The sequence below is a fragment of the Pan troglodytes genome, chromosome 16 (genome assembly GCF_028858775.2).
Source record: "Pan troglodytes isolate AG18354 chromosome 16, NHGRI_mPanTro3-v2.0_pri, whole genome shotgun sequence".
NCBI classification, from domain to species: domain Eukaryota; kingdom Metazoa; phylum Chordata; class Mammalia; order Primates; family Hominidae; genus Pan; species Pan troglodytes.
Genome location: NC_072414.2, coordinates 31607145 through 31625142, shown reverse-complemented (window position 1 = coordinate 31625142; position 17998 = coordinate 31607145). Strand labels below are relative to the sequence as shown.

Below are 17998 nucleotides of genomic sequence, written 5' to 3'. Positions count from 1 at the left end.
TGTTGATGACTTCTTTCCTGTGTATTTGTACAGTCATCCCAGTCTTTAGTAACTTTCTTTTTACCCTGAATTCATGATTTTTGACATGGTCTTATATTCTTCAGTCCACATTGCGGGCTATAATTTTTTATTAATATTGATTTTATGATCAGAGTATAGAGACTTTGGTTGTTTTCATTTTTATGTCCTCCAGGATAAAACAATGGTGGCATATCCTGGGTGCTACCAATGTGTTTGTTTTATGAATAAGTGAAAGGATGAATGGAATTTGGTACTGTACCATATTAATTTCAAGAAGGAGGAATGGTGGGGTAACATTTTATTTGCTATTTTTATAAATAATATTTAAGCCTCCTCAAAAATGGGAAGTTCACTACTGCTTTAAAGGTGTGCCAAGTTTTTCTCCAAGAACAGAAGAAACGGAAAAATCAAGTAAAATTTTTTGCTTAAGATTAAGACAATAGAAATAAACATGTTGTTTTTGTTGGAGAGTGTTTTTGGGTCATAATATCAATCTAGCATGGTGACCATGTGGATCAAATATGATGTGTGTGAAGTCAGTTTGTAAATTGTGTAATCTTGTCCCTGATTTTTTCTTTGAACTTCTTTCCAAATTGAAGACATGAAGTCCTTGGTATGAAATAGATCTACACAGGAAGACTTAGTTGATTCTTTCTATTGATCCTGAGCTAGATTACTGCTTCCCTCTTTTCACTGAAGTGAGGTCTCTCATATGGAGAGTGAGCCTTGTCTCAGAGGGTAGCAAAGGTTCTGAGGTGTGGTGTCCTCCATCTTCCCTGGGAAATGCCCGGTCTTTGAGACTTGTGTTAGCACATCGCAGAGAGTTTGTGGAAGGGTCCCAGGTGCTGCTTTCCAAAGAAGGTGCTGTTTTAGCTGGCTATAAGCATTATCAATGAAGTTTGTAGCTTTTAATTGGTGAACAGATCTGGGAGCCACAAGGCCTGGGCTCAGTTTGCCTTTGTCAGCAACACACACGGGCCCTCAACCTGTCTACTTTTCCTCCTCTGCAAATGATGGCATGAAATGGAGGCACACATGATCCTCTGAGTTTGAGTAGTTAAGAATAAATGATTGCCTTGTTCTTATAAACATTTTTTGATTTTTTCTCTTTTAAAATATTAATAGTTCAGAACCCTTCCAAAAATGTCACTTACTTTAGCAAACTTCTGTTGTCTTTTGCATATTAATGCAAGTCCACAAGATTGTGTTAGTGAGAACTCATGGGTAACAGAGTGCTTTCCACATAACTGTTTTGATTCTTACAAAAACTGTATGGGGTAGGTTATTCTGCTGACTTTATAGATGAAGAAATTGAGGCTCATATTGATCAAGCAATTTCCCTAAGTCTCCAGCTAGTAAGTGGCAGAGTCAGCGTGTGAACCCAGGTCTTTTGCTTGAAGTGCCACACTCTCAGACAATCATTAGTTTTAGAGGAAGGAGGTTGGAAGTCCTAGAGGTGTCGAAAAGCCAGAAAGAGGACAAGATTTAGAACAATATTACCTGGGTTTGTAACTTCGTTTTGGTTTTACTTTCATTGGCGCTATAGGTATAAGGAATATTGTACACCTTTAAATAACACTATGATAATAACAACTTAACTTTGTAAATTGTTTACAAATGGCCCATGCAATACTCAAGGCTGAGAAGCATGGTATTAAAGCATTATGCTATTGAAGCCTTTTTCTTCCTTACATTCTTATGTGAACTGTGACCACAAACTTAATTGGCTTCACAGCCTCCACTCACTCCCTACCCCAGTCCAGTCTGCTTGGTGTCGACAAACATCTTTTTAGGGTTCAAACCTGTTCATGTCTTCCCCTCTCTGTGTACAGATGTTTTCATCTGGCATTCAGAGCCCTTTGAAATACACACAGCTGCCCTTTCAGCCTCATCTAATCAATAGTTGCCATTCTAGTTATGTGATTCTATATTGAATTCTTCCTGAACACTTCTTTTAATCATTTGTTAAATGTATTAATTTTCTCTGTCTGTATGCAACAGAAATGGCTGCATTTAGTGCCTTGGTGAGTGATCCTTGTTCTTGGAACAGTGGAAAGATCCAGAGCAACCTGCTTGAGATTCTGTGTCCTATCCTAAGATCATTTCAAAATATATCATAGTCTTCCTCTAGGTTGACCCACGCACCTTCCTCCCAGTAGGGCATCTGAATAAGGAGGATGGGGTTTCTCTAGGTTGGTTCATAAAAAGTAGCTGCATACCAGCAACTAGTATTTTAAATAAGGATACCGAAACTTGAGAGTTTAAGAAACTTATCCAAGGTTTCATAGGTTTTGAGTTTTGGAGCCATGATTTTCAGAGCCTCAGTCGTTACAACACTGAACTTTGTAGTGGGCATTCAATAAATGTTTGCTGGATGAATGAATGAATGAATGAATGGATTGTTAGTCTTATTAGAATGTTGAATCAGCAGAAGAATTGATTGGGTGATTGCATCTGCACAGAAGAGTTACATTTTGAGGCTTGTTTTTCTGAAAAATATTCTAGGATGAAAATGTCCTTTTGATATAATAGGTCTCTAGTTGAGTACATTTGCACATAAAAGCTAACAGCTACTGGAGGAGGGGGATGGTGTATATCCATGGAGACCCTTAAGAAATCCCTGTAAGTTTACATTTCTTTTCCAGAAAGGATTGTTCTCATATAACAAAGTCTATGATAGATTTTAAATCTCTTTTCATATAGTATTCCTTCGCACCATTGCCAATAAGGAGAAAACAGATACTGGGAAAACTTCAGTTTGAGGGAACACAAAAGACATGGAATTTCCTTGGGATTTTTCTCTAAGTTTTATCAACTTCCATACCCTAATAAACTTTGGTTGATGAAAGTGATGAGAAATAGAGAATGCCAGCTCAAGCAATAGCACATAATTATAAATATTTTGATGTTTTTAACTGATTATTGGAGAAACCATGTTTTTATCAGCTGGTGTGTCTTTTTCCAGAAGACACGTGATTTCATGATTTGCCTTTAAGCCTCTGGGCAGACAAACCTCCCTTTAAAGGAAAGGAATTTACACGATCAGAAGATAGACCAGTTGTTTTCTTGCCATTCATCATTTACCATACTTGGGGTCGCAGAATTTTGTTTCCTGTTTAGTCCATGAGCACATGAGAGCCATTGGGTCACAGGTCTTCCTGACTGATGTGGTTGTCCTTGTGAACTAGCTCCAGCCAGCCAGTAGTCCTGCAACTGCTGAAAAAGGAATATACGTGTTATATCTGAGAGAATATATGCTCTTGCTTCCTCTTAAAACTTCTGAAGGGGTTGTCTTCGCTCTAACTGGGCAGACTGAATTGGATTTATTGTCTCTCAAAGAGCTCTAGCAGTTTTTCTATAAATGATCCATTTAAAATTTCTGCTGAGTTGCAATATTTCAAACATTTAGTACACAGGTATCACATAAGGATGTTTTGGTCATTGATGTACTGCATATACGACGGTGGTCCCATAAGATTATAATGGAGATGAAAAGTTTCTATCACCTAGTGACTAGGTAGCTGTTGTAACATCACAGCACAACAGGTTACTCACATGTTTGTGGTGAAGCTGGTGTAAACAAACCTACTGTGCTGCCATTCGTATAAAAGTATGGCACATACAATTATGCATAGTATGTACTTGATAGTGATAATAAATGACTATATTACTGGTTTATGGATTTCCTATACTATACTTTTAATCATTATTTTAGAGTCTTTTACTTATTAAAAAAATAAATTAACTGCAAAGCAACCTCGAGCAGTTCCTTCAGGAGGAATTCCAGAAGAAGGCATTGTTGTCGTAGGAGATGACAGCTCTAGGCCTGTTACTGCCCCTGAAGACCTTCCAGTGGGACAAGATGTAGAGTGGAAGACAGTGATGTTGGTGATCCTGACCCTGTGTAGGCCTAGGCTAATGTGTGTGTTTCTATTTAGTTTTTAACAATACCATTTAAAAGTAAAAAAATAAAATAAAAATAGTGTATTAGTCTGCTTCACGCTGCTGATAAAGGCATACCCGAGACTGGGCAATTTACACAAGAAAGAGGTTTAATTGGACTTACAGTTCCACATGGCTGGGGAAGCCTCACAGTCATGGCGGAAGGCAAGGAGGAGCAAGTCTCATCTTACGTGGATGGCAGCAAGCAAAGAGAAAGGGCTTGTGCAAGGAAATTCCCCCTTTTAAAGCTATCAGATCTCTTGAGACTCATTCGCTGTTATGAGAACATCATGGGAAAGACATGACCCCATGATTTAATTATCTCCCACCCGGTCCCTCCCACAACAGGTGGGAATTAGGGGAGCTACAAGATGAAATTTGGGCAGGGACATAGAGCCAAACCGTATCAAATGGAAAAAAGTTTATTGAATTAGGATATAAAGAAAGAAAGTTTTTTTGTACAGCTAATGTGTTTGTGTTTTAAACTAAATGTTATTACCAAGACAGTAAAAAAGTTTTAAAAAATTTAAAAGTTTAGAAGGTAAAAAAGTTATGTTAAGCTGAGGTTAATTCACTATTGAAAAAAGAAATATTTAAAAAATAAATTTATTGTGGCCTAAGTGTACAGTGTTTATAAAATATACATTAGTATATAGTAATGTCCTGGGCCTTGACTTTCACTCACCACTCACCCAGAGCAAGTTCCATTCATGGTAAGTGCCCTAATCAGTAATCAGGCATACCATTTTTCGTTTTTGGGTTTTTTTTTTTTTTTGAGACAAAGTCTGGCTCCGTCACACAGGCTACAGTGCACTGGCGTGGTCTCCACTCACTGTAACCTCTGCCTCCCAGGCTCAAGACATCCTTCCACCTCAGCCTCCCAAGTAACTGGGACTACAGGCACACACCACCACGCCTGAGTAATTTTTGTATTTTTTGTAGAGACAGAGTTTTGCCATGTTGCTTAGGCTGATCTCAAACTCATGAGCTCAAGTGGTCCACCCACCTCAACCTCCCAAAGTGCTGGGATTACAGGCATGAGCCACTGTATTCAGCCTGCATACCGTTAAAAAAATATTTTTAACTGTACCTTTTCTGTGTTTAGTTATACAAATATTTACCATTTTGTTGTAATTGCCTACAGTAATCAATGCAGTAACATGCTGTACGGGTTTGTAGCCTAGGAGCAATAGGCCATACCATATAGCCTAGGTGTATAGTAGGCTACACCATCTTGGTTTGTGTATAACAAATGAAATAAGAAAGACTTAGAAAAAAGTGTTTGAGAAATGTCACAGATAAGATTACTTTGTGTTTGCTTTTGAAGTTATTGAAATTATATCCAGTAGAAAGGAAGCCTGCTTAGATAAGTAGGATCCAAGATTAAGGAAAAAAATGGAAAGAAATGTTTAGGTAGATGAAATCTTTTGATTAATCACCCGAAATGTGCAAAATCCACAACAAATTTTTATTTCAACAGCTCTTAGTCCTATATATATAAGTTGAACTTGCTTCTATAAATACAGATGCAAGTTCAAAATATAACTAACAAAGTACTGCTCTGAATGTAACAAATGTTTAGAATTAACTTTTAATCAAAACATCACTTCTTGCTCTCTTAGTAAATGTACTGGAAAGCATTTATCTAAGTAAATGAGTTGAAGTTGTATTCCAAAGGACTGAGAATTAAACTTCATTCTTGACTAGCACTAGCATTCTTTTTTAAAATGGTAATATTTAGCCCGATCCTCCCCTTCAGACTTAACTTTACAGAAAGCAACAGTGTGGGCTCTGAGGCTGAGCTGGAAGGGAACTATGGAGGTCATCTATTCTAATAGTTTCTCAACCCACTCAGAGTCACACAGCTGGTTATTGACATTTATGGGAGTGTAACTTATGCCTGCTGCCTGGGAAGAAAAACATCTCTTCCATTCACCCCTTTATTTGTCCTCCAATCTGTGTGTCAAGAATTGAGCTGACTGCTTTAATGTGGCTTTGTCTAATTTCATCTTAACTTCTTTCCCCATCTAATTGCATTAAGCTTTCTTTGATGATGTGAATTGGGGGAGATAGATACGTAGTGGTTGAAAGGAGGAATCTATTAAAGGCAAAAGAGACCACACGATTTTCTGGGCTTTTCCAACTTGTATCTAACAATTTGTATAGGTTGACTTAGAACAGTGCAGAAAGAATTGGCTTTCAAATCGAAGTGAGGTAATCTCCAGAGGTTTAATAGAATTCTTTCTAACTGTCCTTTTTATAACAATAACACTAGTCAAACGATAATCATAATAGCAACAACCATAAGCAAAAAAGCAATAACAGTCACACAATGATGTGTTAAGTGTTTTGAATACATTATTTTTTTGAATACCCAGGACAACTCTATGAAATAAGCCCCATTTTACAGATGAGAAAACTGAGGCTTAGAGAAGTAACTTGCCCAAAGTCATACACCTGCTGTGAGGAGGAAATAATGCACTCTTCATTCATTAGAGCTTGGACCAGATGTCATATTTATCTATTTTTTACAGATGGTTAAAAGAATAATATGGAAATTTGAGTTGCTTGTCATTTTGCATTAAACATTGTGTGAAAATCACATCAATGTCACAAAATTTATTGGAATAATGGAATAGAGATTGTTTTGACATTCATCATTTCCAGAGTCTTAGAATTGTGATGATCTTTTTCCAGTGGGCTCTGGAAGCTTAAGAAATTTAAGATTTGTTAACTTAGGAGACCCTACATTATAAAACAAATTGGTTGGTTGGTTGTTCATCCACTAGAACCTGAAGTATAACTAGATATGGAGACACATGACAGCTGTTTTTCATAGGTTCGTGTCCATGGGTTCATGCCCACCCTCCCATCAGATGACTTCCTCTCTATGTGGCCTGTGCCCTCTGGGACTCCATCTGACCAGTTACTGGCTGCACTTGGGAAACGAAGGAGCACTGCAGGTGTGGCTGTTGCTGTGATTGCCGAGTCATTCCCTTCCCTGTCAAGTAAAGCCTGTGTTAACTCAAAGCCAAATGACAAGAAACCTAAATTAATAGGAATTGTTTTTATTCAAAGGAGGAAAATCATAAGAAAACAAGCTATTATTATATTAGTGAGAAAGCAGAGCACAAAGACTTCCGAAGAATGTTCTGGGGGTGATATCTGATTGTTTAGCTCTTACCTTTCTAGGATTGTACAGTGAATACTTATTTAAGAATCACAGCGCTGAGATGCTGTACGATAGACCGTCAGAACTGGGAAGTTCCCTTGTTGTTCAGATGAGGACGCTGAGGCCAGGGAGGTGGTCTACATAAAGTCGTTTTCAAAAGTGGTGCTGTTGTCTTTTTGCCATTTCAGCCTGTCTCAGCCATCAAAGACCCATTCATTGTACTGCTTACTAAGGCAGGGAGGTAAATAAATACATATTAGAAAACTTTCCCCAAGGGATGAGACAGTATTTTTTTGGTTTACTCTTTACTTTCAGTCATAAGGGAGGACTTTATATTTTGGATATTTGAAAAGGACAAAGATGTATAGAAAGAAGACAGAGAAGTAACAGGACGATACCATACAGCCAGCAATGTGATTAAGTGATAAATTGTGTGGTACCAATTTTAAATAATAGGAGGCAACATTTCCCAAATAAGATAGTCCTGGGATTTCAGCAATTATACTGTAAAATTTTTATGGCCAAGGAATTTTGTGAAATTCTGAATATTATATAACCCTCTTAGGAATTCACAACTGATGGTAGCTTATTAAAGCCTCTGAGAATTCCATAGTAGAGAAACCTGTCCAACTGAGTTTGAACCAGAGTTTCCAAATTTATTTGAAACAGAATGTCTGAAAGTATTCTAGAAAAGTGCTGTGTGAGTTCAGGTTGCGAATGCTGATGTGGGGAATCCCGAGGATAAGGACGCTGAGTGGGGAATCAGCACAGCTGAAGAGAGCTTTGTGGAGGACTTGGCATTTGAGCCAGGCCAGCAGGAACAAAAGTGTGGGGCCAGAAATGAGCACGAGGCCTGACACTCAGCTGGTGCTCAGTAAGTGTTTACTGAGTAGGTATGTGAGTGAAAACATGATTTCTATGGAAGGCAATCGGGATATTGGCTTAATTAGAATGAAAAGGTTGGGGAACGTGGAAATAAAGTTGAAGAGGCAGATTCTTCTGATTAGAGAGGGTCAAGCTGAGTGTTCAGGACTCGATCCGACAGGGAACGCTTTGTTGGTTCCTGGGCAGAGGACGGCACAGTAGAAAAAGTGTCTGGGAAGAATAGCCTGAGAGTGGTGTAGAGTCAGGCAGGGATGGAAAAGACCAAAGTACAGTGAAGAGCAAGGAGCCTTAGAAAATGATGCTAACCTCTGTCTGAGTAGTAGTAGGTCACATATTGATTTTTATATGTGCCTCGATAAATGCAAAAGCAAGAGATCTTTTTAAATATAAGAAGTAAGCTAGAGTAAATTCCATCTCAGTCATTTCTGGTATCTTGAAAAACAAAGGGATAGTAAAGTATTATCAGAATAGGTGGGACAAATGTTCTTGGAGATTGAAAACTTGAAGCATTTCTACTCGGAAACTTATAGTGTCTTTATGACTAAAATATATTTGACCCTTATGCTTGCAGGATGTGAAATTTAGGATAAATTACTCTGTCAGGAAACATTACCAGCTAGAGTTCCTGGAGTGGGAGCCACACTGGCTTTACAGGTGTTTTTGGTCTTTTCATATTGCAAAACAGTTTATGTGAATAAACATAATTTATCCTTATACATCTTATTCCAGCTGAAAACTCTTAAGACTCTTAAGTCCCTCCTCTTAAAGAAGACTGAAGTCGTGTCCAGTCAAATATGTAGGTGTTTATGGTACTCAGCTTTTGAGCTATTGGTTGTTTCCGTTTGCTTAGTTCTCTTCCACTCACTCTTAGGCTGGATAAAGATTTCCATTCCTTTTTGGGTGAAATATTTTCCATAAGTTACAAAAAACCCAAATTAAAAAAAAAAACTTTGCACAAGAAATCCCAGTCTGAAATAGCTTTCCTTTTTAAATAATGATATAAAATAAAGATAGAACACATGATAATTATAGCCATTATTACTTGGTGGCTTGAATGCTCAGATTATTTGAAGGGGTCATCTTTAAAATGCCTGCCTCTTTATTCTGTGATTTACTGACTCTTGACCTTTATAATTCAGTTTATAATTAAGACTTTCACAAGAAGTCTCCCTGATAGGCCCCAAGCTACCGATTACATCACACATTTCACCATTTCCAACCTACCTTTACTTTTGGGCACCAATGTTAGTATCTTATTTACATCACTATAATTTTAAAAATCTGTTTAACTTACTTCTTCTGAGTTACTCCTGCGTTCTTAACTGCTATACTTGTGTTTTCTTTTCCTAACAAGGTGGGGTCTTGGAAAGCATTGGTCTGCGTCAGTGGTTCCCAACCATGGCAGATGAGAATCACCTGGAGAACTTTTAAGAACTTATGATGCGTATGTCTCACCTTCTAAGGTTATGATCTAGTTTGTGGAACCACTGGTCTACATCAAACCCAAGTTAAGCAAACATTATATATTGTTAGTGAGTAGTACAAAACCTTCAATTCTATGGACATTTGGCAAATATCTTAAGGTAGAGACTAAAATTAAAATTTAGAATTCTAGAAAATTTCAAGCTGCCAGTACAATCTCAAGTTTCTCTAATTTTTCTTTCTTGGTTTTTTTTTTTTGGTAGCAATTTTATACTAGATTCTTGTGTGCATTAAATACCAGTGACTAACTTCTTACTTTTGATTAAAGGGCAAAGCATAGTGATATTAATTATTTTTGGATTTCAGACATTCTATGTCATGCAGTATTTTCCCAATATACCAGTTTAATATCTATTTGTCCTTATGCAGTAGATTTTGTTAGAACATTTAAACATAGATCTTTTGGAAAATTGACCTTAAGAAGTCTTTTTTTTTTTAATGCCTTCCCTCTCCTATTCATGGCACATGTGTGTTTTCATTCTATAAGTGATAATTTTTTGAATGGCTGTTCTGAAGCTTTAAGTGTAAATTATTTTCCTATGTCCTGAGACTGTTAGAAAACACCAAAATCTGAGTAACATACCAGTCATGGGGTAGAAAAGATGTGGAAAGGGGTAGCACAGGTCTCTTCTGGGTGTAGGTTTGGCATGCCCAGGGCCAGAAGGGACAGAGGTGGATACCTGAGCCCTACCATAAGGCAAAGTCTCATATGTCAAGTGGAATAAACCCCAGATGATGCATCCACGGGGCTTTTGTTTTTGTATCTCTTTTTTTTGACCACAAAAAAACCCACTTTTTAAAATTGTATATATTTAAGGTATACAACATGATGTTTTGATATACATTGTGAAATGGTTTTTATAGTCAAGCAAATTAACACATTCATTTCACATAGTTACCCTCTTTGCGTATGTGTGGAAAGAACACGTAACATCTACTCTTTTTGCAAGAATCTCAAATAAAAGGCAGTATTACCAACTATAGTCCTCATGTTGAATGTTAGACCTCCAGACTTGTTCATCTTACATGTCTGCAACTTTGTATCCTTTTATGTATATCTCCCCATTTCCTACCAGTCTCACCACATCCCTGGTAACAACTACTTCTATCACCCCTGGTAACAACCACTTTATTCTATCTTCATGTATTCAACTTTGTTTTTCTTTTTTTAGATTCCATATATAAATGAAATAATGCAGTATTTTTCTTTCTGTGTCTGGTTTATTTCACTTAGCATAATGTCATCCATGTTCATTCGTGTGGCAAATGGCAGGATCTCCTTTTTTAAGGCTAAATAATGTTTCTCTGTATGTGTGTGTATCGCAGTTTCTGTATCCATTCATCCATCAACAGACATTTCAGTTGTTTCAGTATCTTGACTATTGTGGATAATGCTGCAATGAACAAGGAAATGTGGATACCTTTATGAAGTTAAGTGGTGATTTCATTTCCATCAGACTTTTTTTTTTTTTTTTAAGAGACAGTGTGTCACAGTGTCACTCTGTATCCCATGCTGGAATGCAGTGGTGCAATCATAGCTCACTGTAAAGCTCAAACTCCTGGGCTCAAGTAATCCTCCCATCTCAGTCTCCAGGGTAGCTGGGACTACAGGCACACATCACCAAACGCAGCCTTTTTTTTTTTTTTTTTTTTTTGTAGAGATGAGGTCTCGCTATGTTACGCAGGCCTCTCTCGAACTCCTGGCCTCATGCAATCCTCCTGCCTCAGCTTCTCAGAGTGCTGGGATTATGGCCCAACCCAGTAGTGTTAGGAGATCTCTCGGGTGTCGATTTTTCTGGTGGGAAACCTCTGTGGCCCCAGCACCTTTGCCCGAGTTCTTGTCCTGCATCCAGGAAAAATGAGGTACACAGACAAGTGAAGGGTGAAGAAGCAGAGTTTTATTTAGTGTTAGAACAGCTCAAAGGAGTGAGTAGCTCCTCTCTACTGGCAGGTCATCTCTGCAGCTCTCAGCAGTGAGGGTACTCCTCTCTGCAGCTGGTCTTCCCATCGTCTCCAGCTATCAGCAGACAGGGTAGTCTTCTCTGCACCTTGTGGTCTGCTCCCATTCTCTCTGCACTCTTCGTCCTTAGCCATCATCTGCCCTGCTCTGGCTGAGTACAGAGCTTTTATGGAGTTCAGAGAGGACAGAGTGCATGCCAGTTGGTCCATGGGCAAGCCAAAGAGGCACCATGAGTCTCCTCTCCCGTCCACAGGACTGGCAGCCCAGCCCCCAGTCTTCAGGCCAGGGACGGCCTGAAAGTGGGGCCTTACTGGGGACCCTGCCCCCTTCCGCCCAGGACTCTGTCTGCCTCCTGCTGCCGTTCATGGCCCTGGGGCTCGGCCCCAACCCCGCTCCGAGATTGGAGCTGGGGACTGGGAGCGGAGAGAGGCCAGGCAGTGGGAGCAGACACCCCTGAGCCTTCAGGGACAGGGGCAGGGAACCTTCCTGGGGTGCCCGAGGGTGCAGGCTGCAGAGACGCCCTGCACGTGGGAGGGCAGCAGCAGCTGCAGCCAGGAGCTCCCGCCTGGCCAACTCGGAAGAGGCAGGGCTCCCGCTTGTCCCCGGCTCCTGCCTGCTTCCCAACTGGGAGTTCCAGATCTGCAGCCGCCAGTGCCGTGGCTCCAGCTGCACCCAGGAGGGCAGATCCTGACTGTTCCTGGCTCCCCCAAGAGCACAAGGGAGGCTTGGATTCACAGCTGTAGTTTAGGTGGCCTGTAGCCTCACCCAGGAGGGCGAGGCTCCTGCTTGCTCCCTAGAGCAGGAGGCCTGGGTCTGTAGCTGCAGTTTGGGCGGCTGCAGAGGCACGTAGCTCTCTTTCCAACTCAGAAGAGGCAGGGCTCCCACTGGCTCCATGGAGTGTGCAGCCCCAGCCACGCCTCCCTGCTGCAGCTGACATGATGGCAGCAGCCACTGTATCAGTAGTTCTATTTTTAATTCCTTTAGGATCCTTCATACTGTTTTCCACAATGGCTGTACCAATCTACATTTCCACCAAGAATGTAGAAAGTTTCTCTTTTCTCCATGCCCTCATCAATACTTGTTATCTCTTGTCTTTTTGATAACAGTTATACTAACAGGCATGAGGTGATATCTCATTGTGGTTTTGATTTGCATTTCCCTAATAATTAGTGATTTTGAGCACTTTTTCACATAGCTGTTGGCCATTGTTATGTCTTCTTTGGATAAATGTTTTTATATCTCTTAATGACAGCTTTGTTCTGAAAAGTTTCTTTTGACTATAACTGCCTGATGATTGTTCAGCTCACTTATACGTGGATGAGAAATGGAATGATACCATTTTACATGAGCAATTTGAAAACTTGAATTAAATCATTTTATTTTCTCAACCTTTGATGGCAGCCGGCCTTGGAATTTCCTGAACAATGAGAAGCCAGCTATAAAACAGGTTTACTTTTAGTTACAAATTCAAAAAATCCTCTTGGCTAAGTTTTTTTTTTCAGTACTTGCCTGTAAATCATAGTGCTGAAAAGTGCTTTTGAACATTGTGTATCTAGATACTGCTCCTCATCCATGGTGGAGATGCTCATTTGTCCCAGCTTCTGAATTTGAAACTACTTTGGCAGAAGTTCTCATGAGTTCTTGGAGACCATAAAGCAAATCATGGGCAATTAAAACAAAGGTCTCTCCCCTCGTGTCTCAGATGCACACCTGAAAAGAATCATCCTGGCAGGTTTGACTGATAAATGGGCTGGAAAGGGGATGCATGGCAGCCTGGTTCAGCAGGACGCCTTGACTGGTGGCGATAACACAGGGTCTGGGGTGACCTGTCCCCGGGAAACGAAAGGTCTTCTCATTTGCAGTCATTAATCACCTCAGGAACAGCCGTTTTAAATGCTCAAGCCTAATTGATACGGACATGGCACACTCGGCCGGGCAGCTGGAGGTTAATGCATTTTCCTGTAGCGAGGGGAAGTGTTCGGGACAGTCGCAGGCATTCAGCTGTGAGGAGCATGAAATTTCAGGAGGGAGGTGTGTTTGGAAGGATCGAGCGTATAGGCGAAATTTCAGAAATTGAGTTTTTAAAATACTAAAAGCCTGATGAGAAATCTCAAAGTGTAACTGGGTGTCTGACAGACTACTTTAAGTGATAGAGAGTTTCAGCTAAGGAAAATTACTGTCACCAAGGTTTGTTACTCATAAACCTCATGACGTTAGGTCCTTTGTACGCTTATAAACTATGTAGGGTACATTCAGATGTTATTTTAATTTATGGTTGGCACACTTCCTTAGCATTGCAGAATTTTCCAGTCATACCAAAACTAAACTGGAAGGTTGAAAAATGTGATTGATACTAAGTTTTGAAGCTGAGATTCAATTTGAGTACCTTGCTTATGAAATAATATATGCTGAAGAGTAAACTGCAAAGGCACTTTTGTTATGGATGTAGCAACTTGCAGGCAACCTCAGAAATAAAGACCAGACTTGATGTTCCCACTTATTTGGGTAACACCTACTGTTTTTTTTACAAAAAGAAAGAAGTACATTGTCTCAATTTCCCCAGATATATCTAGAAGCTCCAGAATAAATTCAGGCAATTTGAGACTCACAAGTATTAACCAGTCTCTAATGGGTAGTTGGCAGGCTTATTTCTGATCAGAAAACAGTCTATATTATTTGTTTCTCCATCTTTTATTTTTGTTTTATCTTTTCTCTGACAACTCCTTTTAGGTACCTCAGGATTTGGTAATGCCCGCATTAACCTAGCTGGGAAACTCCAGATAAGAACATCATATGGAATAGGTCTAGTCAGGCTTTGTGTGCACAAATATTTTCTAGAATTACTCTCAACACTTAAAATCTCATTTTTCATTTTCTCTAACAATTTCAGTTTTGAAACCTGTAAGAAGGAAACAAACTTCTTGTGATACATCATTTCATTCTTGTCTACTCATCTTTTAAATGTTTTCCTAAACATATAAGCAATGTTGAAATAAAATAGCAGCCACTTCATATGTTGGATCTTCCTTTTTTTCCCTTTTATCTTTCCCACTTTTTATTGAACTTAATTCTGCTCTGCCAGTGCCTAAAAATGATGTTATTATTCGGCCACATTTTTAACCTCAGGTGCAAAGGATTAATTATACTGCTACAGGATTTTCTCTGAAGGCAGAGTCTGAATAGGAATTTATTGATTCAAATGTATGGCTACCACCTAATAATGAAGTGCTTCGAGGACTGAACAATTGTGTCAAGAAACTGTCCCCATTAGAGGAATTTTATTTTCTCTCTAAAACTCCTGGGAAAAAATTATAGTACAACATTGTTTTAGAGATATGCTCAATGATGGTGGATGAACACAATGACAATAACCAGTGAGTTTATACACTTTACCATAGGAATCAACTTACATATAATGTTAGAGTCCCCAGTGGAGCTTCATGGATGTCATCTTGTGATACTGACCACTACTTAGCAAAACAGACAAACAAAACAAAACAAACAAAAAAACTTTGAAAGTTTGTTTCGTATCTTCCTTGAAAAAAGGTTTCAGGTTTTCGTACTTTTACTGAGACATTTTCCCCTAAGAAATGAAAAATGAGTTTATAACTTTGATCTTGTAAGCTGAGTCACAGCAGGCCTGAATATGAAGCAGCTGAAAACACGTGTGTGCATTCCTACCCCATGCAGCATTCTTTATTCTGCAGATCCCTGTCACTAAAGAATTCAGTTAAATACAAAGACCCTCAGGTAGAAACAGGCTGCTAAGAGCCGCCCCCAAGTCTGTGAGTGAGCTGGAGACAGCCACTCATGTATGTCAGCCCTGCTGGAAAGGCCATTAGTAAATGCCTAGCACTCCAGGCTAGGAAATGGTTTCTTGGACCAGAAGCAGGTTAAAAATAATTAAATAAAAAACAGGGGTGGGAGAGGGGAAACTTGGCATTAAGACTCTTCGGTCCCATTAAAATTAGCAAGCATGCTTAGGGCTTTATTCATTGTGACGACTGGATCTACAGGGAAGGTCTTTTGTCCTATGGCATTCTTTTTTGCACCATGAATACTTGCAGTATTATATAATTGTGATATTATAATAATATGAGTCATAGATAGTATCTGTGACTCATTTCAGTTTCATTAACTCTTGACAAGTAGAACATTCAAATTGGAGGCTTTATAGCAAAATATCAAATGTCAGGTCAAAAAATGAAGGTGGATTTCAAGAGTCCCAACCCACATCCTATTCTTGTGACTGCAATTTGCATTTCTATAATACACTATAATCAAGGACTGCTCAATAATTTTATAAATATTACTAATATTATGAAGGCTTATAGACTGCTGTAAATTTACACAGCAGCTGGCTAATCTGTTTAGAGCTCTGGTGTTTTCCGTTTTTACGTTTGCTGGTTGCTGCAAAGCTCTAGGATATGGGTAGTGAGGCTTACGTTATAGTCTTGCGCGGTTTTGTTATGACATAGGAAGGAGAGCAGATTTTGGCCTTAAATCATGTAAATGGTAAAGTGGCAACCAGAGACTTGAAGCTATAACTCATAGTTCATGCAATGAACCTCTGAAACATTTCATCAGGTAAACCAGGAAAAGGACTTTCACTGGAAAGTCAGATAGAACATCAAGTCGGTTTTACATCATTTTTATGCATCATATTTTATTATATTTGTCATAGTGCTTATTTGCTTTCAAATACCATAAACCCTGTTAATTATAGTCAATAAACAGTTTCGAGGATTTTTTTGCTTACTTATACAGCTGGTTACTATGCGATGAGAGGCAAATGATAGGCATCCAGGGAAGTCGTGTGTTTTTACCCACTGGTGAAATTGACAGTCACCAGCCACCCATGTTGATTCTAAAATGAGGGCCTGAACTTTGCTTTTGTGCTCTAGTGGTGGGTAATATGCTGACACCACAGCTCAGATGTAGAGAACAATTCTTGCTTTCCTCTCTCTGGAGAATGACAGGAATTAAAAATTTTTTTTTTTCAGTTTGAATTAGGCATAGAAAAATTTTGTATTTGTAATGTGTTAGCTTCCTTATGCATTCCCTTCTATGGCTATTTGAAGCATCTTTGTCTCCAAAGATTTCCAGGTGTCTAATAGATCTTTATATTCAGTAACAAATCATTTCTGTCCATGAGCCTTTTGGGATGTATAAGTTAGTATTCTTTGCAGTATGTTAAAGCAAACTAAATATGGCCTGAGAAGGACTCTGTGCTTTTATATTTGAGTGCTTGTGGTGAACTGTAACCTAGCTTAAAGGCAGATGAGATTGAAAACCTAATTTAGTAGTATGCACCTGTAACAGTAGCCAAGTCTTGGCCAATCCCAGTGGCTAGAGGCCAGACTTCAACCTTTCATACACTGCTCAATGTTCAAACGATGTTCAAATAAGGCATATACACTGACCTGTAACCAACCGGCAGTTCTGTACTTCCCTTCCAATTTCTGTATGTCATTTCCCTTTTTTTTTTTTGTCTATAAATCTTCTTCTACCACGTGGCTGCACTGGAGTCTTTGTGAATCTGCTGTGATTCTGGGGGCTGCCCAATTCGCGAATTATTCATTGCTCAAACTCCTTTAAATTTAATTCAGCTGAAGTTCTTCTTTTATCACGTACCCCAGAACTCTGTGGAACAAAAGAAGTTTTCTTTCTGCTGCGACCCGGGGCAAGGCACTCAGAACCTCTGGGAAATTCCTCATCAGTGAATTAAGGAGGTTGAATTAGATGGTTCATGTGTAAGGCTTTCTGATTCTATGACATTACCACAGGTCCCAAACATAACGCAGCCAGATGAGACCTCATTGAATGTTATCAGGATAATGGAGCAAGGAGGAGACCACTAATTATGCCCAGAAAAAATGATGTCTCTGGAGGCTGCTGTGGCTATTCCAGTTGAAGAAATTCTAATAGGTTAAAGATGAGAATTTTCAAGGTGTCATGAACAATGGATAACTGCTTACAGGAATTTCCAGAGATTAAGTGACAATTCTCTGTCTATTTTATGCTTTCATCTCTCCTCTTTTCTCACCTTTCAGCCTCTCCTTGTTAATTGACATTATTTGGGGTCCTAAGCGTGTTTTAGTGTATGTTATGTACATACATGGGGTTAACACAAGTATTCATTTAATTATTGTTTTACACGTTAAGTATTTATTTATTTAATCAACAAATATTTACTGAGCATCTTCTCTTTGCTGGGTACCCTGTTAGGTGCTAGGATTACAATAATACAAAGACAAACTTGGCTCTTGTACAAATGAGACTTACAGTCTAGTGGGAATAAAATACTATATTTGTTGTTTTGAGATGAATTTGAAATGACTAAAATTTTATAACTAAGTTACTCTGCTTATTTGTGGGCTTTCATTTTTTTCCTTTTACAGATTGTTAAGAATTTATATGAAAAAATAGTCCCCGTTCTTCCCTGTTGTACATTTTTGGGTATCCAGAGTGTGCTACTGGATACTCAACCCTTTACAGTATGTTCTTATTTGCATTTGTGATTTTAAACAGTAAAA

General features: G+C 39.0%; 1 protein-coding gene across 13 annotated transcripts in view; it reads left to right on the top strand.

The window, feature by feature from the left end:
• FSIP1 (fibrous sheath interacting protein 1) overlaps positions 1 to 17998 on the top strand; it is a 188108-nt gene that overhangs the window by 124500 nt on the left and 45610 nt on the right. For 2 of the 13 annotated variants that reach the window (XM_063794722.1, XM_054667353.2), the window contains exon 12: positions 9375 to 10701. The exons of the other annotated variants lie outside the window; for them this stretch is intronic. In XM_063794722.1, the coding sequence (XP_063650792.1) occupies positions 9375 to 9461 (87 nt within the window). In that variant the 3' untranslated portion in view covers positions 9462 to 10701. Of the gene's footprint in view, positions 1 to 9374; positions 10702 to 17998 lie in introns of those variants that run through there. 13 annotated transcript variants of the gene reach the window in all.